At 39.8% G+C, this 23,190-nt stretch overlaps 1 protein-coding gene across 5 annotated transcripts in view; it reads left to right on the top strand.

Annotated features, from left to right (window-relative positions):
* Positions 1-23,190, top strand: part of SCN8A (sodium voltage-gated channel alpha subunit 8) — a 178,051-nt gene that overhangs the window by 34,903 nt on the left and 119,958 nt on the right. For 3 of the 5 annotated variants that reach the window (XM_049102407.1, XM_049102405.1, XM_049102406.1), the window contains exon 2: positions 19,188-19,517. In XM_049102407.1, coding sequence (XP_048958364.1) covers positions 19,242-19,517 — 276 coding nt within the window. In that variant the 5' untranslated portion in view covers positions 19,188-19,241. Of the gene's footprint in view, positions 1-17,544; positions 17,697-19,187; positions 19,518-23,190 lie in introns of those variants that run through there. The other 2 variants (XM_049102402.1, XM_049102403.1) reach the window with 1 other exon arrangement.

Below are 23,190 nucleotides of genomic sequence, written 5' to 3'. Positions count from 1 at the left end.
TAATCTTGCTAAAATGGTTGATTTCTTAATATTAGCTAAGTTGTTTTTATTGGTATTCATTTTATACTTCTTAAAATACGACATGTATATAGGAAAATGCAGAAATCACAAGTGTACACTGGTAAAGTTTTGGTGAACACACCTGTGTGACCAGCAACCCAGAAGTTTCCTCCTGCCTCTCCTAAACATTCACTACCTTTCTCCAAGGGAGCTACTATCCTGAGTATTTATTTTTTCATACAGTTTTTATAGAATGCCTCAACCTAGGACGCTTCTATTAATATCAGGGGTCAGTCAGACTCTTGGATCCAACCATTCAAATTGTTGCCATCTTCCACCTGGTGGAATGAATGAAGGCATGGTAAGTTTAGTCCAAGTGGATGCTCTGTTTTATTGACAACAAATACCATGTCCCCAAATCATCATTTAACCTTTGTCATGGAGGTCTTAGACTGTGGTGTATGGAAAGGTGATTAGCGGAAATTTAGTTCTGTAGTTGATTTGAGCCCTGATTTCCTTGAATATTGAATATCTCAAAACTTCTAGGTACATTATTTAAGAGGTTTTAGAGTCAATCTGCTTTCTACTCCGTTGTCTTATTTAAGACAAAAACTGAATACCATTCTTTCATTTATGCTACAAATATTTATTTGATGTCCTACTGTGTTCCTCTTTGTGGGCAAAGCACAATGCAAGACAAGGAATTCAGAGGATGCCATAATTAATAAGCATGATCTTTGCCCTTGAGGTGCTTATAATTAGGGAAAATGAAACACATAAATAAAACTATAATTTAAAGTAGTATTTTAGGAGTTGACATAAAGTACTAAAGATAAGGAAAACTTATTTTAGGTAGGGGGAATATGAACAGCTATCCCAAGCAGGGTTAGGCAGGAGAGCATTCTAGGCAGAGAGTATGGCACAAGCAAAGGTGTAGGAATGGAAAAGTACAGTAGGAGTGAGAGATGGTTTCATGAAGCATAAGCTACAAGCAGAGAATAGCTATTAATAGGCTGAAAGGGCCCAGAGTGCTCGTTTAAAGATCTGAAATTTTAATCAAAAAGCAGCAGAGAGTCTGAAGATTTTTGAGCAGAAGGAAGCCATGGCCATCAGAGCTAAATTTCATCTCAATTTCTGATGGTGTCTACAGTTTAGAATTACTATACTGTCCCCAGGGTTTGCTTGGATTATACAAATCCAGCTGTGAGGATTAGTCAAATTCATTTGTCATCGATGAGGTAGTTAACAATAGGGGACCATAACAGTTATGAACAATTTTCTGTTTTAATGTTTCCTACAGAATATTTGCTAGCCCCACCTTTCTGAGTAGATAGTGAGGACTTTAGAGAAGAGTATAAGATTAAGTTTTATTAATACATTACAAATGAGATTAGAAATCTATTTCTCATCTTGCTACTACTGTGCTTGTCCCATCATAACATTGTTTTCCTGAATGGGAAACATCATACTACAGAAAAACACACTGGATGAAGAGCCACACTGTAAGTTTAAGTAAGTCCTGACTCTGCTACTTGCTCTCTTTGTGACCCTGAGCAAGTCACTTAACCTCTGTGGGCCTGTCATAGAGTAGTTGTGAAAGTCCAATTGGTAAATAGTTGTGAAAGCATTACTAACAGTATTGGGATGCATGTTGCTGTGCTTTGTGTTTGGAGGGGATGTTTCCATGCAGGTATTGCTGGGCATGTTCTTGGATGTTTCTGAAAAGTCCCTGCCCACATCATATCCACAGTGCTTCGTGGCAGTGTGTTATTGCAGGGGAGAAGTGGTGGGTGGGGTGGAAGGCAGAAACACTAAATGCGAGCCTGCACTCTGCCACTTGCCCGTGTCACTCAGATGTCACTACCTGCTTTTGTAAGCTACCCTGCATTTGCCTTAAGGCACTGTAAAAACTAAAGCATATGGGCACTGGGGGTTATTCTGTATGTTAGTAAATTGAACACCAATAAAAAATAAATTAAAAAAAAAAAACTAAAGCATACAACAACAACAAAGCACATACAAATTCAAATCCTAAAGACTTTGGGAGAAATGCAAATATTTATTCATGATTCTTTAAGAGATTAGCAGGATATATTGGGCATTAGTCCACTAGACTTGCTAAAAGGTATTCTTTAGCCACTCTGTATCATCCTTGTCCTGTCTCTGTTCTTTCTTTTTCCTTTTCTTTCTTTTTTTTTTCCTCTTTTTTTTTTAATTCTTTTTTTTCCTTTTTTTTTCTCTTTTTTTCCTCCTCTTCTTTCTGTCCCCAAATTTCCCAGCCCCACTGAAAGCCATCTCCAGTATCAGCTGCATTCCCAGAGTTTTCCTTCCTGGCCTCTTTATCATCACTGCGATTATCATTATGATCATGTAGCCTTTCCCCCTTTCCCTTCTTATCATTGTTCTGTTCAGCACGAGGAAGGTGGCTAGTCTCAGCAGGAAAGAAAGCCTCCCTCCTTAGTAGATGGATGGGGGACCATTTAATATTTTGTCCCCAGGTCACTGGCTGTTTGATACAAAGCAAGTCAGTTAACCTCTCTCACCCCAGTCACCTTTTCTGTGAAGTTGGATATAGCAGTAGTTGCTCCTTGAACCTCCCAAGTGAGGATGAGATGAGGTAAAGGATGAGAAGGCGCTTTGTAAATGTTAGAGCGCTGTGCAAATATGAGGTTGCGTTCATTTGTAGCCTCAGCAACTGTTTACAGAGTCTGTCACTGTCAGCTCAGTCTCCTAAGACTCCTAGCAAGTCTGAAATCTCGTTCAGGAAAGATCTATCCTGTTTTTAATCATGGCTGACCACATCGGATTGCTTGTTGCTACGATTTCCTGACAGTTTACAGCCAGCCTGCTGTGTATTACTGTATTTTCATGTGTGTGACACTTCAAGAGCTCCCGATGTATTCTCTCTCCTCGGCTCCTTGCGGTAACCCTGGATGAGAAAGAGGATTTTATTTTATTTTATTACCCCCGGCTATCCCATTGTATATGTCTCCCTGCTTGTAGTCACCATGTTGAAGTGCACAGCACAGTGGCTGCTTGAATGACACGTCTTCCCTTCCCCTGACAACCTCATAGAAGTGCGAGTGATGCTTCTGAGTTTGGTCAGCACGCTGTCTTCTAGTAACCATGTAGTGGGTCTGCCCTGCCATCCACTAGTGATTGAGCAAGTGAAGAGCAAAAACCATACAAGCTTGATGAGAGCTTCGTGGTGCCTGTACTCAGACCTCTTATCCACACCCAAGGCTTTGGCACTCCATCTGTTTGAATGCCATACGGTGTGACCCAGTTTGGGTGTCACCTTTTTTGGCCCGTGAAACGACCTGTGTGTTGTCTGAGTAGCAAATCTCCATGCAAGGTGTCAGTTCTCATGTTTTCATTAAAGTCTTCCTCTTGTGTGTACAGTTCTTTGGAGTAGGCAAGTACTTGACCTTATTGTCAAGTCATTGTCAGAGGCATCATGATACCAGGGAAAGCACGTGGGCTTTGGAGAGAGGCTACTTCCTGTGTGACCTTGGGAATTCCTATTTTTTTCTTTGAGTCTCTCTTTCCTCACTTGTAAAATGAAGCTGTCAATACCTGTCTCATTAGGTTGTTGTGAGGATTAAAGGTAATATTTATAAAGTTGCCTGACAATAAATATTATCCTAATCTTTATAGGTACTGCACCAGCTTTGCAGACAGGCACATAACCACTTTCATATATTGTTGTATGTCCATATCAAGTGAACTTTATTAGCGAGCAATCCCAGATCCATTGTTCTAGGAGTTGTCCATTGAATTCTGGAGTTGAAAGAGACCCAGTCATTATTTTGTTAATAGTTTTGGGGCCATCCTAACACTCTGTAGAAACGTGTTCAGGGGTGATCTGGGGGGAGTGAGGTAGACCTTGGGCCCTGCTTCAGTTTGAACAAAGATACTTTTATTTATAGTATTGACATCCAGCATTTTATTTGAAAAAGACTTCCACTGATTGAAAACAAAAAGCTTTAAATTTTTTTTTAAGCTTTAAAATTTTAATCCAACTTTCTACCATCTAGTGCAGGAGTCTCCTTTACATGACTGACAGATAGTGACTTAGAATGTGTTATGATTATCAGTCTTCTCAGTTCTAAGCTTTCCAGTACCACATGGGAGACACTCAAGAAGCACATATTGAATGGATGAATTCTCGGTCATGGTTGTGGTAGGGATCATCAGAATAGTACTAGACCCCTTTTTAGTCTCTGTGTTCATTCCTTTATTCAACACATAGTTCTTTCTGATTTAAGCCTATATGTTTAGAATCTCGATCATTCTGTCAGAGGAGCCAACTTTGCTTAGCCTATCAGAGTCCAGGGCAGCTAATAAATTTATGTTTATGGAATCATAGAACTGCAAAGGATCTTTGAAGAGGTGCAGAGGAGGGAAAAGAGTGCTAATGAGGAGTTGTATAGTGAAATGGTTAACAACACAGACCCTAGAGCCAAACACCTTGGATATGAATCCCAATCTGATCTCAGGCAAGTTACTTAATCTCTCTGCTTCAGTTTTCTCATCAATAATGTGGAATAATGGGGCACCTGGGTGGCTCAGTAGTTGAGTGTCTGCCTTTGGCTCAGGGCGTGATCCTAGAGTCCCAGGATCGAGTCCCACATCGGGCTCCCTGCATGGAGCCTGCTTCTCCCTCTGCCTGAGGCTCTGCCTCTCTCTCTCCCTGTCTCTCATGAATAAATAAATAAAATCTTTAAAAAAAATAAGGAATAATGACAATACATACCTTACAGAGTTGTTGGAAAGATCAAAAAGATTATATAAAAGCTTTTAGTATATGCCTAGCACATGTAGTAAATGCTCCATGTTATTATATGCTGTTATTATTGGTAGTATTATGATTATCATTGTTTATTTACTCAGTCCTACTTCACATGCATTATCTCACTTAATCCTTAAATGGAGAAGTGGAGGCTCCCTAAGATGTAATTTGCCCAAGGTCAATTAGCTGACAAGCTGCAAACCTGGCTCTATATACAATTTCACTTACCTCCCTTCTTTTATAAGTAAGACCAAGGCTTGGATAAATGAATTATTAAGGGCCGTACAGCTGGTCAGTGACAATATCCGAATTATAATCTCAGTTTCTCAATCTTGGTCTAGGATTGTTTCTCTTTTGGAGGATGTGGTAGAGGGATCTGATGTCATAATTAAAAGAAAAACGAAACTCTAGAGCAAAAGTAATGTCAGCTGTCCAAAACTATTAATGATTGGAAATTATCAAGCTGTATAGAAGCATGTGGGCTAGAATCTTACCAATCATAGAGAGTAGAAGGCTTATAACCCTTATTATATAGTCAAATGCCATATTTCTAAAGATGGCAGAGATAAGGCCCGCTGTGAAATATTGTGCCTTAACTTCTAAATTCTCTATGATGTGGAAAAAGTATATGCAGACGAAAGTAATAAAAGCCTGTGATGCTGATGTTATCATAGTCCATACCTTCATCCTCAGTTGTGAAAGATGTTTTAAGTCCAGCAAGCGTTTCCGCCATCTCTTTCTCTGTTGAGAGACAGTCATCTTCACTCCCCAGTTAAAGTTGCCAGGCATGCCTCTGGCTGTAGATAGTCTAAAAGTAATAGAGACTATCTTGCCTACATTGGTCTACTTTTGTCTTTTGTACACATGATGTACTGATACTCCTTAACTACCTTCTATATCCACATTTTTTAAATAATATTAACTGAAAAATGAAAATTTATACTTAATATTTCATGCCACTGATTGCCCACCAATAATTTATTTCCACAATGATGTCATCTTTGTTCATCAAGGTTTATGCAATAGTTGTCAGACATTGCTTTGGATTTTTATTTATCGTATGAAGGTTGAATGAAATGAAAAAATTTTAACAGATGATACAAGTGGTATTAACTAATATTTACTATGCAATTTCTATTTATTAGACATTGTATTTTAACCCTTGTACTTTCTTTGTCGTTTTACTGGTCTGATAGTCATTATACAGTAGAGGCAAAACTTAAAATCTTGGGATTTTTGGTTAGAAGCAGTGAATCTGTACCCCAAATATATTCAGCTGATTTAAGCTGATTGACTGTATAGTTGTAAATAAGAAAAACAACATGAACTATGGGATGTGTTGATTTCTTTTCCTCAGTTGTATAACCATAACAACATTTTATTATTTTTATTATTTTTTAAAGATTTATTTATTTATTTATGCATGAGAATACACAGAGAGGAGAGAGAAAGAGAGAGGCAGAGTCACAGGCAGAGGGAGAAGCAGGCTCCATGCAGAGAGCCTGACATGGGACTTTTTTTTTTTTTTTTTTTTTTTTTCTGACATGGGACTTGATCCCAGGTCTTGATCCCAGGTCTCCAGGATCACACCCTGGGCTGAAGGCGGCGCTAAACCACTGAGCCACCCGGGCTGCACCCATAACAACATTATTAAAATAATGATCTTTTTTGTGTGTACAGCTACTTTCTCCTTCCATCCCCAACCATATTCCTTCATATGGAAAGATTTTTCCTGTTCCCACCATGTCCAGTAAATCTCTTTGGGAGTGTGTACAATGAGTTTCTTATTTGGGCTCTGGAGTTTTACTGGAAGCCTAAGATACTTGGAGCAAAATGCATGTTCCCCAGAGGTTTTGGTCTTCCTTAGAAGTATGAACACCTATCAAGTGGCTTTTGTTTCCTAGATGTTTAACATGTCTCTGTAGTTTAGTACCTTGGAAAACACAAACAATCTAGTGGAAAATAAGACCACATCTGCTCTCCCTTTAGACCACTGGGGCTGGGAGGAAGGAAGGACCAAACTGGTGGCTAAGAGTGTCTCAATATGACTGAAAGGAAGGCATAGGAAATTGAGGTTGAAATCTAATGTGCATGTTGGAATTGAGGCAAAAGAAGTAGAGAACCCCCAATCACAATTTTCAGTTGTAACGCAGTGAACAAGAAAACACTGTTTGCACTGTAACTTGACTCAGGAGACTAGCAAAGAGCATGACAACAACAGCCAGAGTCTACCAAGGGTTTAGTGTGTTGGGATATAAAGGAGAAAGGCTCCTGTGCCTTGTGGAAGAAATAAAGGAAACACAGAAAGCCAGTTAAATTTGAAAAAAAAAAAAAATGGTGATAGAAGTTAACTGATAAAATAGAGGAAAATTCTGACTTGTAGTGTCTCTAGGGCCAGGAAGAGGGAAGTCTCAAGGCCTCTTAACTGGGTCATATCTTGATAGACGAGTAGGCTTTATGCTTGTATGGATACATAGACAAGATGGAATTCTCTTTCATTTTGGGCTGAGGGGACCTGCTCAGAGAAACTTTTGGATCCATTTATAATCACTATAATAATTGGTTTTGGCTGCATTTAAATACCATTTTGTATCAAAATATTCATGTAGTCAAAGTGTGCTTCACAAGCCCCTCCTGATAGAGTTACTTATTTATCATGGTCAGTCTTATGTTTATATCCATATTAGGCCTCTTTCAAAATATCCCATAAGCAAACCTTTCAAAAGGTATCTGTGGAAAGACATAGATACAAATCATTGAAGAGTGACTATCTCAAAGGGAGTAGGAAGGGACCAGTTATTGAGAATCAGAGACAAAAATAGATCAGCTTTGGGAAAGTTTGACAGGTGTGAGCGAGGCTTAGGAAGAACAAACCTCACAGTGGCCTTATGAGGTGGAAAGCCAGAAGAATGCACAAGGCAGCTCTCAGCATGGATGCTGACAGTCGCCAGGGTGAGGATGGGCCATAAGATCTTGTAGAAGGCAGAGCCAGATTTGATGTTATCAAGAGAGGGTTAGGGCTGCAATTTTTTTTTGTCTCAAATGAGTAAAACTAAGGTTTGACAAAATTGTTTTTATTTCAATTTCTAGAACTGTTATATGATTTCCCAAAATGAAATCTGTAAGTGACAAAGAAAATTGGCAGCCTAGCATCTAGTTGTCACTTGAGGAAGGAGGGGCCTGGGGAGTGGGGACAGTGTAAACTCCATCCATCTGGCTGCATTTTTCTCTTTGGTGATAAGAGCCGCCCACCTTCCTCCCAGCGCAGAGCTGCTCCTCTGGCTGATTCCAAATGAGCTATATATCAACATGCAGAGAGCTGGCTGGCGGTTCTCAGGGGCTAGCTATAGTTCTCTGCCAAACTTCTCTTCTTTTAGTTCTTATAGTTAAGTCTTTTCCCTTGAACTTCAGAGCCACGTATCTACTGCCTATTTAGCGTGTCCATTTGGATGTACCAAAGCAACTCAGACTCAACATATTTAAAAGTGAAGTCATCATCTTAACCCCCAAGGTATGCATCACATCTTAGTTTCTCAGTGATTTTTACTACCTTCCATCCATTTGCCCGTGACAAAAACCTGGACCTCTTTGTCGATTTTCCTTCTACTTCCCACTTCAATTAGTCAACAGGACTGTTTGGTATATCCTCCCTGCTTGCTGCAGCCTGGTTCAGGCTGTCATAGTCTCTCACCTGAATCACTACAAAGGTCTTCCACCTGGCCTTCTTCACTCAGATCTTGCTCCTCACCCAGCCCATCTCCCCACTGCCCACCTCATTCTGTATGCCGTAGCTGGAAGTGCAACTTTGATCAAGTCATTCCCTATTTAAAAACCTTCAGTATCTCCTTATTGCCTTCAGGATAAAATCAGAACTCCTTCCCATGATAACGTCTTTGCCTTCCTGATGTGGCAGCTGCTTATCTGTTAATTTTCTGAAGTCTGCTTACACTGACCTGTTGGCAGTACCCAGTGGCTTGTCTGTGGTCTCTTGTGTATGCTGTTTCTTCTTCCTGCAAAGCTCTATCCATTTTCCTGCCATTCTGCTACTCCACCAGCCATCCTTTAGCTGAGTTGTCACTTTCTCCAGAAAGCCTTCCTTGATATCTCCAAACTAGATTAGGTGTCCTGCTTGTGTATATCTATAAAAGCCTATTTTACTTTATTGGACTTACCATACTGTACTTTGTTTATTTGTCTGCCACCCCCAGAAGACTTTAAATGTCCCTGAAGGCAGAGAGCTACATTGATCATCAGTACAGTTTCTGGCATATATTAGGGAGCACAGTAAATGTATCATTTGCTCTTTTTGTTTTTTAAAAAATTGTGGTAAAATTTATGTAATATAAAATTTATCATCTTAAATGAACAATTCATTGGTGTTAAGTGCAGTCACATTATTGGACATCTGTCATTAATGTCCACCTGCAGACTTTTTCATCCTCCCAAACTGAAACCCTGTACTCATTTAAATAATTTCCCATTGCTCCATCCCCCTAGCTCCAAATAACCACTGTTCTACTTTTTGTCTCTATGTGTTTGACTCTAGGTACCTCATGTAAGTGGACTCATACAGTATTTGTCTTTTTTTTTTAATTAAAAGATTTTATTTATTCATGAGAGACGCTGAGAGAGAGGCAGAGACATAGGCAGAGGGAGAAGCAGGCTCCCTGCAGGGATCCCAATATGGGACTCGATCCTGGGACTCCAGGATCACCCCCTGAGCCAAAGGCAGATGCTCAACTGCTGAGCCACCCAGGTGTTCCGTATTTGTCATTTTTTAAAAAAATGTATTTTATTTATTTATTTGAGAGAGAGTGCGTGTGTGTTCAGGAGCATGGGGGTGGGGAGCAGAGGGTGAGGAAGAAGCAGACTCCCTTCTGAGCAGGGAGCCCAGTGCCAGCTCCATTCCAGGACCCCCAGATCATGACTTGATCATGACTTTAGCCAAAGGCATACACTTAACTGACTGAGCCATCCAGGTGCCCCAGTATTTGTCCTTTTGAGTCTGGTATATTTTTTCACTTAGCATGATGTTTTCAGGGTCATTCATGTTATAGCATGTGCTAGAATTTCCTACCTTTTTTTTAAAGATGTTTTTTAGAGAGAGAAGGAGCATGAGCAGGGAGAGGGGCAAGAAGGAGAGGGAGAAGCAGACTCCCCACCAAGAAGGGAACCCAGAATGGATCTTGGTCCCATGACCCCAAGATTATGACCTGAGCCAAAGGCAAATGCTTAAGTGACTGAGCTACCAGGCACCCCCAGAATTTCCTTCCTTTTTAAGGCTGAATAATATTCCATTGCATGAATATAGCATATCTTGTTTATCCATTCATTTATCCATGTTGGATTGCTTCCACCTTTTGGCTATTGTGAATAATGCTACAGTGACCATGGGTGTACAAATATTTGTTCAAGACCTTGCTTTCAGTTCTTCTGGGTATAATCCTAAGAGTGGAATTGCTGAATCTTGTGGTAATTTTATGTCTAATTGTTTGAGGAACTGCTGCCATACAGCAGCACAAGGTTTCAAATTTTTCCACAGTCTTGCCAACACTTGTTATTTTCTGTTTTGTTTTGTTTTATAATAGCCACTCTGGTGAGTGTACAGTTTGAGCATTTCTCTAATGGTTAGTGATGCTGTGCATCTTTTTGTGTACTTATTGGCCATCTGTATGTCTACTTTGCAGAAATGTCTATTCAAATCCTCTGTCCATTTTTTAAAGGATTTATTTATTTATTTTAAGATTTTATTTATTTGTTTGATGGGGGCAGGAGGATAGCCGCAGGCAGAAGGAGAAGGAGAAATAGGCTCCCCGCTGAGTAGGGAGCCCGAAATGGGGCCGGGTCCCAGGACCCTGGAATCATGGCCTGAGCTGAAGGCAGATGCTTAACTGGCTGAGCCACCCAGGTGCCCCCATTTATTTATTTGAGAGAGAGAGAGTTGGAGGGAGGGATCAGAGGGAGGGACAGTGAGAATCTTAAGCAGACTCCACACTGAGTGTGGATCTAGACAGGGGGCTTGATCTCACAATGCTAAGATCATAACTTGAGCAGAAACCAAGAGTTGGATACTCAACCGACTGCACCACCAGGTGCCACCTCCTTGTCCATTTTTAATCAGATTGTTTGTTTTTTGTTGTTGAGTTATAGGTTTCTTTTAAATATAGTCTGAGTATTGATCTCTCATGAGGTACATGATTTGCAAATACTTTCTTCCATTCTGTGGGTTCCCTTTTTAATCTCTTGTATAGTATCCTTTGAGGCACGAAGGTGTTTATTTGATGAAGTTCAATATATCTGTTTTGTTGTTTCTGTGCTTTTGGTGTCATACGTGAGAAATTCTTGCCAAATCCAATGTCATGAAGCTTTCCCTCTACATTTTCTTCTAGGGAGTTTTATAGGTTTAGCTCTTACATTTAGATATTTGATCCATTTTGAGTTAATTTTTGTGTATAGTGTAAGATAAGTGTCCAACTTCATTCTTCTGCATGTAGATATCTAGTTTTCCCCAGCACCGCTTATTGAAAAACCTATCCTTTTCCTCATTGAAGGGGCTTCACCTTTGTTGAAAATCATTTGACCGTATATGTGAGGTTTTGTTTCTGGGCTTTCTATTCCATTGGTCTATGTGTCTGTCTTTATGCCAGTACTATTACAGGATCATCGACTCCAATAACCAAGAAAGAATTCTCGAGATGTTGTCTGATGCAACTTAGTTTATTTAAATAGCATAGGACAGGACCCATGGGCAAAAGGAGCTGCACTTTTGTTTTGGTCATTATATGCTTAGTGCTTAAGAGGGTGGGGTCATGCAGGGAGTATTAGATCATAAATGTCTTCTTTGAATTTCTTTTTTTTTAAAAGATTTTACTTATTAGAGAGAGAGAGAACTCAAGTAGAGGGGAAGGTCAGAAGGAGGAGAAGCAGGCTTCCCACTGAGCAGGGAGCCACACATGGGGCTTGATTCCAGGACCCTGGGATCATGACCCGAGCTAAAGGCAGATGCTTAACTGATGAGCCACCCAGGCATCCTTTCTTTGAATTTCTACTTGTAAAACTACTTTTTCAAGATTTCTCTGGTGCTTATTGTTCAGTTCAGTATTAACATTGGTGGGATTTACAGGCAGTCATGAGACTTTAAGAACATAGCAACCAACACCTATTTGATCCTTATCAGAACTATACAGGCTGTAAGTCAACCTTCTGGGCTACAGGTGAACTTTTTCTGCTTTTATCCTTCATCAGTACCACGCTACTTTGTTGACTGTATCTTTGTAGTAATTGTTGCTATTGTAAAGTATAAGCCCCCCAACTTTGTTCTTTTTTTTCAAGTCAGACAAGTTTTTAATACTACTTGCTATTTGACCCTCCTTTTAACATTTTTCTTGAGTATCCTTGCCTATAACGTTTCTGTTAACAACTCCTCCTGGATGACTTCTCTTCCTTCATCCCTGTTACAACCATGCAAAGCCAGTTTTCCTTCCCTCTTCTATCCCTCTCCCCTTAATTTAGATTTATTTCTAGTTGTGGGTACAGGCCACAGGTCTTAATCCTTCTGGATGACCAAGAGAAGAGAATCCTAATAATCTCCTTCCCCCAACTTTGAGTCAAGTTCAGTCTCTTTCAGGACTGTTAGGGCTAAAAGTCACTTTTATTGTTCCTTCATTATCTGGGCTGGGTGTCTCATCTTAGCACTGCAAGAGGAAGAAAGCTGAGACTGGGGTGATAAGATGGGCAAGATGCATTGCCTGAGAGATTGTGTAGTATGTTGAAAAGAGCATTATGTTGGAGGCCAAGAGACCTGTGCCCTAGCTCTACCTCTGCCACTAATTAGCAATTAGACAACTCAGGCTTTCTTGCTTACTGAAAAATTCTCTTATCTGTAAAGTAAGGAAAGTTGGACTAGATGGTCTCTTAAGTTCCTTCTAAATCTAAAAAGTTTATTTTTTACTTTTTTTGCGAGACAGTTTCCTCAGGAGAAGAATTTAACCTGGTTTTAATGGATGAATAGAACTTATATAAAAAGGAAAGAAAGATTTCAGGAGATTTAAAACAAGAAAATGAAAATATATTTAGAAGTCAATGAAAATAATAGTGACCAGCCTTTTATTGAGTGATACAGGGTCAATTAGATATCCATGTAAGGAGGGAAAAAAAGGAACCTAGACCTCTATCTTATATATACAAAAATCAATTCCAAATTATTTGAAATCTAAATTAAAAAGACAAAACAATGAAACTTCTAGAAGAAAACAGGCTAATTGCTGCATGACCTTGGGATAAACAAAGATTTCTCAGAACAAAGAAAACATGAAAGAAAAGATAGGTTGGATTTTAGCAAAATGAAGAACTACTTTTTATTAAAAGACAGAATTAAGAAAGTAAAAAGAAGGACGTTTGAGATATATCTGACAAATGACTTGTATGGAAAATAGCCAAAGAACTCCCACAAATCAATAAGAAAATGCAGGTGACCCAATAGAAAAAAGTGGCCAAAGACTTAAAGACCTAAACTGGCATTTCACAAAGGAGGATATCTAGCTAAATGGTCAATAAGCATATGAAAAGATGCTCAATATCATCAGAGAAAAGCAAATTAAAACTCCAGTAAGCTGGCAAACATGAAAAAAATGCTCAACCTCCTGAGTCATTAGAGAAATGCAAATCAAAACCCACAACAAGACACTACTCACACCCACAAGGATGGCTGTAATACTGTAATAAAAATTTTTTAAATGAAAAAAAAATTTAAAAAGGAAAATAAGTGTTGACTAGGATATAGAGAAATTGGATCTTTATATTGCTGTTTTAAATGTAAAATGGCTCAGCCACTGTGGAAAAAGTTTGGCATTTCCTCAAAGAATTAAACATGCTGTCACATATGACCGTGCAATTCCATTCCTAGGTGTGTACTCATAAGAATTGAAAACAGGAACTAAAATAAGTACCTGTGCATACACTATTCATAATAGCCCAAAAACAGAAAGACCTCAAATGTCCACCCATGGATGAATGAATAAACAAATTATAACAGATAAAATGAAACATTATTCATCCATAGAAAGGAGTGAAGTACTGATATGATACATCCTACAGTATGGATAAACTTCAGAAAGGTTATGCTAGGGGGCACCTGGGGGCTCAGTCAGTTAGTTAAGTGTCCCATTCTTGGTTTTGGCTCAGGTTGTGATCTCAGGGTCCTTTGAGATGGAGCCCCACTATGGGCTCCCTGCTCAGAGTGGAGTCTGCTTGTCCCTCCCTCTCTGCCCCCCAACCCTGCTCGCCTACTCTTTCTCTCTCAAATAAATAAAATATCAAAAAACAAAAACATTATGCTAAGTGAAAAAGAAACCAGACCCAAAAGATTACTTATTGTAAAATTCCATTCGTATGCATATCCAGAATAGATTAAGAGAGAACACAGACTGATGGTTGCCAGGAGCTCAGGGCAGGGGTGGGGGATGGACACGGAGAGGAATGAAGAGAAACTAATTAATGGGTAAAGGAGTTTTTACTCTGTCGTGATGGAAATGTTTTGGAACTCAATAGATGTGGTAATTGCACTACATTGTGAGTGTACTAATTGCCTCTGAGTTATTCACTTTAAAATGGATAATTTTATGTTTTATAAATTTCACCTCAATAAATTATTTTTTTAAGAACTATGCAATGCCTGTATACATACCTATTAAAAAGGGTGAAATAAAGAAGACTCATTTCTAAGTCCGGTGAAGATAGAGAGCAACTGGAATCCTCTTACTTTTCTGGAGTTATTACCAAAGCCAGATAAACACATGCCCTCTTTTGAGCCCAGCATTCCACTCCTATTTATACCTGAAAAAAAATGAACACGAAAAACATGTGCAAAAACCTTAGCAGCTTTTATCCATGATAGCCTAGAATAATAAACAACCTAAATGTCTGTCAAGCTAAAATGGATAAACTGCTGGATTCATACATGAAATACTACCCAGCAATAAAAAGAGGGAACTATCCATACACACAAAGATAAATTTCACAGAAAGAATGTTGAATGAAAGAAGCCAGACCCTGAAGAGTATTCTATATTCTACTTCTATGAAGTTTGGGACCCGCCCAAACTAATCTACGGAGATAGATGACAGACTAGCCTTTGCTGGGCCAGTCGTGGTGGTTGTTACTGACAAGGGAGCTCAAGGGAGCTGTCTGGCATGCTGGAATAAATCTTCTATAACTTAATCTGAGCAGTGGGTACACCCATGTATATATATGTGCAAATAACCAATCTGTGCACTCGAGATCTATATAGTTTATTATGTTCTCCCTTTAAAAAAAAAAAAGCCTAGAAAATCAAAACAAAAAACAGTCACCAGAGTAGATGTTCTTGTAGGAAGAGTAGAAGAGAACGTTTGACAAGTGTAAGGTTGTAGAAGATCTTGAATGGCAGTGGAGTGGAAGAAGTTTGGATTGTCTCCTATAATTCTGGTAGGTTTGAGGGAGGGAAATGGCGTAATAGAAGCAGAGATGTACCTGGTGGACTGAGGACTGGTTTACAAGTGGAGGCTTTTAGAGTAGGTCCGGGATGTGGGTGACACTATTGAAAATAGAAACTTGGAAGAAAGAAGAATTAGTAAGGCTGGTGACTGGTTGGGCAAGGACAACAAAGGATGACAGGGCAAAGATGACCAAGATCTGTTGCTAGTTGGCTGGAAAAATGATGGTTCTAATAACAGAATTAAGAAAGCCAAGGGAAAGAATCAGTTTGGGAAGTAAAGAGATGAGTGGTTTTACATGCTTTAATTTTGAAGTGGTGATAGGCAGTTATGAGACTCAGGAGAACAGTTAGGGCTGGTGATCAAACTTTGAAAAATCACCCATGTTCAGATTATTTTGAGTAGATGAGATCCCTAAAAGAAAGAATGTTGCAGAAAGATTGCAGAAGGCCAGCCCTTAGAGAAGAAGAGACTGTAGTTGTGGATAGAACCAGGACAACAGAAACTAGAATGAGGATCTTAAGCCAATGGAGAGAGAGCAGGGCTGGCGATAAAAAGGAAGAAGATATAGAAGTAGGAAAGGAAAAGTAAAGATGGAGAATGTGACAGGGAGCTTGGATCATTGAGAGATCATGGTTTTGGAGAAGGTAGGAGGAAATAGGATCTGGAAGCAAAGGCAGAGGACTTAGCCTTGGACAGCTTGACCTGTGAAGAGCCCAGGGGTGTACAGTCAGGTCACAAGCATTGTCTGAGTCTTCAGTCACTTCCTCTTGCAATATATACATTTTTTTTTCAATTGGAATATACTTGACATGCAGTTTTATACTAGTTTCAGGTGTACAACATAGTGATTGGACAAGTCTATAGGTTATGCTGTGCTCACCACAGGTGTAGCTGCCATCTGTCACCATACAACACTACTACCATACCGTTGAGTGTATTCCCTGTGTTGTGCCTTTCATCCCTGTGGTGTATTCATCCCAAACTGGAAGCCTGTATCTCCCCCTCCCCTTCATCTACTTTACCCATCTCCCCATTGCCCTCCCACCCTCCAGCAAACATCAGTTCTTTATCTTTATGGTCTGTTTCTGCTGATAGTTTGTCTTAGATTCTACATATGTGTGAAATCATATGGTTTTTGTCTTTTTTTTTTTGTTTGACTTCTCTCAGCATTAAGCCATCTAGGTCCATCCATGTTGTTACAAATGATAAGATATCATTCTTTTTTAATGGCTGAGTAATATTCCATTGTATATACCACATCTTCTTTATCCATTCATCTTTCAATGGACACTTGGGTTGCTTCCATGTGGAAGCATCTCTTGCAGTATTCTTTGTCCTCTAAATAGGAACTGAGGGTGACTCAGGGTTGAGAATGAGTGTGACTGTGAGAGCAAAGAGGTTCCAGGTATCTGAACTCATTATAGGTTTTACGTATAATCCTATCATTTGTAAAAGGGATAGAGAAGTAGTTTAAGGCACCACCCTTTCCCTTTGGGATTTTATAGGGTACAATTCAGTGATAACTAAGAGCCAAAACAAGTGTGAACAGGATGCTTTGAATCCTGATTTGTCATTTTCCAGCTGTGTAACTTTGGGCAGGCTGTATTATGTCTCTGTGACTCTGTTTTCTCATCTCTTAAAAGGAAAGAATAATGATACCTGCCTCATATGTTGTCCCAGAGATTAAATGAGTTAATAGAAGCACAGTGCTTGGAACAGTGCCTGAAACATATGAAGTTGTGGATAACTGTGAGCTAAGATCATGATAAGGCTTATAGGAGTTCACAAGGGGAAAAATTGGTAAAGGCTGCAGCCGGTGGGAGGGTTGTACACAGGAGTGAGCATTTACTGGAGACAATTCAGGGAGAGAGAAGAGGAAAAGAATGAGAGAAAAGGAATTCTAGCTTGAGGAAAACGTTGTGAGTAAAGTCTTAAACCAGCAAAACCATTGGCCTTTGCATGTGCTTTATTCGATGATCCAGACTGTTCCTGCTGGGAGTAGTGGGGGTTAGAGTAGGAGAGGAGGGTGGGTGACTGACACTGGTCATAATAAAAGAAGTATGAGTTGTTGAGTCAGAGCTCGTTGGTTGTGATTTTTATTCTGGGGCAAGTTGTCCAAGCTTTTAGGACCCCACATTTCCTAATCTATAAAATGAATGGACTGTATCTGTGAAATCCCTTGCATCTCAAAAATTCTGGGCATCGTTTGTGAAAATGATTTCTTGGACCCCACGGTGTACGGAGCATTGTTTTTTTTTTTTTTCAGCCCAGTGCCAAGCTCTTTGGTCTTCATGGGGGCAGACTTGTGGTTCGGGCCTCATTAGTCCCATGCTGTAAGGGAGTGAGCTGACCAGCCCACACGGAGACACTGCACTGCCTTTGCAACCCTTAGCAATCACCACCACTAGAGAAATCTGGGATCTCTGCGGGTGCGTTTATGAAAGGAGCCCTTGGGTATTTCACTCTCAAATTATTTAGAGTTAACTCTACTACTGTTCTCTTGAGGAGGCTTGAGTTTTATGGATACTTGCCTTGAAGTGGACCCTGAGGGCTAAGTAGGAGGGAAAGAACAATCTTTAGCCTTAAAAAAAAATTTCCCGATTGTCTCTGTGGAGCTCACAAAACGAAAGGCAAAAGCAGCACCGTAAGTACCAGATGAAATGCTGGTAAAGCCCTACAGCTTTCGTGGTAAGACTCACCTGCTCAGGTCCTTTTATGGCAGGCACCAAGCACTATTGTGTTGGATGTTAGCGATCCCCCTGTTTCAAAGTGTCTTTTGTCTTGTTTAAAGTTTTATTTATTTATTTATTGAGAGAGAGTGCGAACCGTGTGAGAGGGAGAGGGAGAGAATCTCAGGCAGACTCTGCGCTGAGTGTGGAGCCTGACGTGGGGCTGAGATCGTGAGCTGAGCCAAAATCAATAGTCAGGTGCTTAAGCAACTGAGCCACCCAGGTGCCTTCAAGATGTGTTTTAAATAACCCAGGGCTCTGTGTAAACATGGAAATGGACTTTTCAAATCCCATGCTTAGAAATCATTGGCTCTAGGATGGCCCTACTTCACTTTTCCTTTTAGAAGGGAAGTTTGGTTTTTAGTCCTGTTCTCATTTCTGTCCTCCCTAGTTTGAGCCCCTCTGGGCTGCACGCAGGCCTTCCTGCCATCCTTCACCCTGCTGCAGGCACTGCAGTGCTGTTGCTTCAGAGGAAATTCTCCGAGATTCCTCTGCCATTTGCTTCCCCTCGCCCCACCCCCGGTTGTCCCTGGCAGGATCTCCATCATCAAAGAGGTACTTCTGGACTTTTATACCAGATGAATTTTACACATCTTGGTGAATTGAAAAATAACTTGAAATGGAAGAGCCGCAGTAAATGGAGTCTATTTTATCTATATTTTGTGCCTCCAGTGTTTTGAAGGGTTTAGTATTTTCAGAAACTGAAATGTAAAGGAGTGACAGTTTGCCCTTGTGTTGTATTTGGAAGGAAGAATATTTCTTTAGGGAATAGAGTTCCAGGAAAGGAAGGTGACTTGAGCATATAAGGATTCCAGAGCTAGCATGGGCCCCTGGGTAATGTTAAATATGCCTTATTAGTTCAGAATAGAAGTTCCTTGAGGGTGTGGAATGTACCTTTGTAGTTTATATGATTGCAAACAGTGGAGTTGCATCTAAGTAAAGTAAGAAAAACTAGCAATCCAGGAGCCTCCCATCTTTAGATCTCCCTGGCTAGCCATTCCCCTGGGGGTGCTTATGGACATCACCCAGCCCATTCACACCACAGATTTTCTGAAGAGAAAAATAACCGTGTCACGGAAGAAACTATGTGTTGCAGAGGTTGTGAATAAAGGTCGAGAGTGAGATGGTTTGGTCTGGCCTCTTTTCAGAGCAGCGATTGATTACTGCTGTCTGTGTTGCCGTTTCTTCCAGAGCTGACCTGTCCCGGACGCAGCATAACTAACGAAGCTGCTGCAGGATGAGAAGATGGCAGCGCGGCTGCTTGCACCACCAGGCCCCGATAGTTTCAAGCCTTTCACCCCTGAGTCACTGGCAAACATCGAGAGGCGCATTGCTGAGAGCAAGCTCAAGAAACCGCCAAAGGCCGAAGGCAGTCATCGGGAAGACGATGAGGATAGCAAGCCCAAGCCAAACAGTGACCTGGAAGCAGGGAAGAGTTTGCCTTTCATCTATGGGGACATCCCACAAGGCCTGGTTGCAGTTCCCCTGGAGGACTTTGACCCATACTATTTGACGCAGAAAGTGAGTTGGAGGAGGAGGCGGCACAGCTTCAGACACCCCTTTCCTAACAGGCTTAGGGGAGGCGGGGGAGAAAGAACTGTCCCTTTGCCCAAGTTTGGATAAGTAGTTAACCTTTTGTTTCAGTTCTGGTTAATGGGGTTTATTTTTCAGTTTAATTGCTGCTCAGGCTCATTTGTGGGTCTTGACACTTCTTGTCTCCGTTAATAAGGCTTCTGTTTTTGGCTCCAGGCCAGATCAGAAAAAAAGATGAAAACAGATTAAAAACAAAAAAGAACATAAATGAAATGGGACTCTATTAAATGAGTCCAAGAAAGATGGCATGGTGAAAGATGTTATAGGCGGGTAAAATCTCTCTCCCATATACATTCAGAATTTTATCTTTAAATGTAATGATGATGTAACTATTGCAATATCAACAAACCCTGTTGTTAATATAGAGGAGTTTATGGATTTATACTCTATCAGAACTTCCTCTGTCCCTTGGTGACATTAGATCATAGCTGTTGGGGACAGGAATAGAATAAGGTAAACCAAACCAGGCCAGTGAGGAGACCAAGTCTTTGGCCTTGTTACTCAGTTGTCTGGATTGAGCCACCACTCCTCCTTATATTAGAGTCAGTTCTGTTATTCCTGCCAGCAAAAAGCACAAGTGAAATAAATACCAGTCTTCATTTGACCAAGAGTTTCAAACTCCCCTAACAAATATTTGACCACACCGAGGGTTCCTTTCTCATGAGTATCTTTTGAAACAAGGCAACAGGTGGAGAAGCAATGCCCCCTGGTTAAATCCACCAGCCAACTAATGAGCCATTGTGTACTGAGGAATGATTTCAGACTCCATTTTAGGGGTCCCTGATTTGATAAATGTCAGTTAAAGAAGTAGATTGATAGGTGTTTCCAGATGAGGGAAGGAAAGGCTTTGTGTAATTACATATTCATAAATATAAAACTTACCTAAATTGTCTTTATTAACAAAACTGCCTCATAAACTCCACTTAACTCGTCTTTCAATCATTTAATTTGGAAGAAGTTTTAGTTTCTTGGCTTAATAACGGGACAGAAGTAAGATGAGACCAGTAGATCTCTTGACCTAGCTATAGTTGTGGAGGCATTTTTGGTTCAGGATGGCAAGAGCAGTTAAGACAGTGTCTACACAAAATGGTCCTTCACTCACTCCTGTTGCAGCTCAGGACAGCTCCATAATAGAAAAAAGTGGCAAAAAAAAAAAAAAAGATGGCAACAGTACCTTGTATCTTCCACTGAGAAATATAGAGTTTCAGAAACAAAGCATGATATGATACAAATAACAGTAGACTAGAAGAAGTCCTGAATCTACTGTAATTCACCATGTTTATTATCTGTATTTCTCTTTGTGTGTGTGTGTGTGTTGCTCAAGCTACCACAAATAGATTATAGGAAAAGAAAGTTGTAAATAAAGGAAAAAACTTCTCAAAACTAGACCGTGTGCTTTAGCAAAACACATCACCTCTCTAGGCCTAAATTTTCTCATCTGGAACTGAGAAGTTGGACAGAATTTCTAAGGACTTTTTCACACATCAAGTTCTGGAACTGAGTAGTTTTCATAAACATTCATTGATTTCCTCATTTACTCTTCCTTTTTTTAAAGTCTAACTTTGTAATCTGTGCCTTTGCTGAGTGGGGAAGATTGGTGAGGAAGGAGGTAGGCTGTAACTTTCTGGGTTAGTGAATAAGGAACATGGAATCTTGGTCTATTTTTAGAAAAAAATTCCATTCATTGTAAAATTTTGAAATATTTTTAGAAATGTTTTCTTATTCTTTCCTACCCTTGCATCCATGATCTTAGAAGAGGTACAAAGTGATGACAAATCACAAAGTTTGGTTGTGCCTATTTAGTGAGTTGGCCAATGGTGTATCTTTTTCAGAAAGTACTCTTATAGCAATAAGAAGATAAGTAAAGTTCTTTGGACCCTGGCCTTTCAGGTGGCTAAAACTTCTTTGCTTTTATTTGAAATATTTATTTTTTTAAACTCAAATGCAAATTAAATCTCCCTTTCTTAACCTGACTTAATATATGAAGAATACATAGAGCTGTTGGTTGTCAGAGCCAGTTGCCCTTCGCATGCTTTTCCCCCCTGGTTCTTGCCCTATAGATAGCCTGTTTTCTCCTAATGCCTCAGATTTCAGGGGCCCTGGATCGGGAGTAAGGCCTCAGAGAGGGTAGATCTCTGGCCCTGATAGGTATCATTCCTTGAGTAGGACAGATGTTGATGGAGCTCCATTAAAGGACTGGTTCTTCATTATAGTCTGACTTCAACCTTTGTCCTCCCCACAAGGGTAGATAGTTTGTAGAAAGGATAATTTTAGTCATAGTTTTTTTTTGCTAATCTTTTTTTTTTTGATTGTGAAACATACCACCATGCAGAGAAGTTAATAAATGCATAGATTAATGATTACTAGAAAGCAAACAAACACTCATGACAAGAAAGAACATTAGTAGCACTTTAGAAGTACTAATTGTACTATTAATCAAGGGTTTTATTTTAAGGTTTTATTTTTAAGTAATCTCTACACCCAACATAGAGCTCAAACTTAAAACCCAAAATCAAGAGTCACATGCTTCAACTGAGCTAGTCAGGCACCGTAAAACAAGGGATTTTTTAGTTGATTAATGATATGCTTGCTCATGTTTATTTGCAAATCTTCACTGGCACTACTAATACTTCTTACTAACTAGGCCTTTCACTAGGCCACATTAGCAAGGTCTCCTTTACAAGGAAGCACACTGGGAATTAACCCACAAATCAAAAAATACTGAGAGTAGAAATGACTTTAAGAGGACATTCCCCTGCATTTGTTTCTCATGGACTGCCTTAAAGAATTCTTGCAAAAGAGAATTTCTTTGCTAAATGATGCAAGTGGATTTCTTTATCTTTTCCTTATAGGTCACATTCATCTTCTACCTAATTAATCATTTTTGTGGCTCCCAATTGAGAAACACTGGTTTCTCATTTCAATCCCTCTATTTGAGAGGGTGAAAGAAAACTACTTCCCTGTTAGTAGAGTTCTGGTTTCATCCCATTGTGGATTTCACATTGTCCAGGCACACAGGGACATAAACCTGTGTGTTGTATTTTCAAGATATTCTTGTACCAGCTGGTGCTGGTTTGAGCTATCATAAGCTTCTTGAGGCCCTCAGCAGTATTGTCCATGTCTATTTCACCTCCAGCTGGTCCCTGAAAACAGTCTAGATTATCCTCTCTTTGGATTTCTTCCAACCTCCCAGTGCTGTAGCATTTTCTTTACCTCTTGGTACTTTGTTCTAATGTCTCCTTTCATTGGCTTTCTTGTATTTCAACTGTTGCTTGCAAATAATTGAATTTAAGGGACATTTATATTTATATACTTATTTAATTTTTAAATTAAATAAAAATAAGTTATATAGCTACGTGGTTAAAGAGTCATTTGAAGATATTTAGTAAAAAGTCTCCTCTTTACACCTCTCCCTAATCTGCTTGCTTCCTGTCTCCCTGAACAGGTAACCACTGTTGGGAGGGTTTTTCCAGAATTTCTTTATATGTATATTTTGGCAAAAACAAATAGATATTCTAAGGAACCTGAACTCTTCTGAATGCCTTTGTTCTTGGTTTTCTTTCTGCTCTTTTCTTAAGCCTATTGAAGTCTTCATTTTGTT

The sequence above is a fragment of the Canis lupus genome, chromosome 27 (genome assembly GCF_003254725.2).
Source record: "Canis lupus dingo isolate Sandy chromosome 27, ASM325472v2, whole genome shotgun sequence".
Classification (NCBI taxonomy): domain Eukaryota; kingdom Metazoa; phylum Chordata; class Mammalia; order Carnivora; family Canidae; genus Canis; species Canis lupus.
The sequence above is the reverse complement of the archived record's forward strand: the minus strand, read 5'-3'. Positions and strand labels throughout refer to the sequence as shown.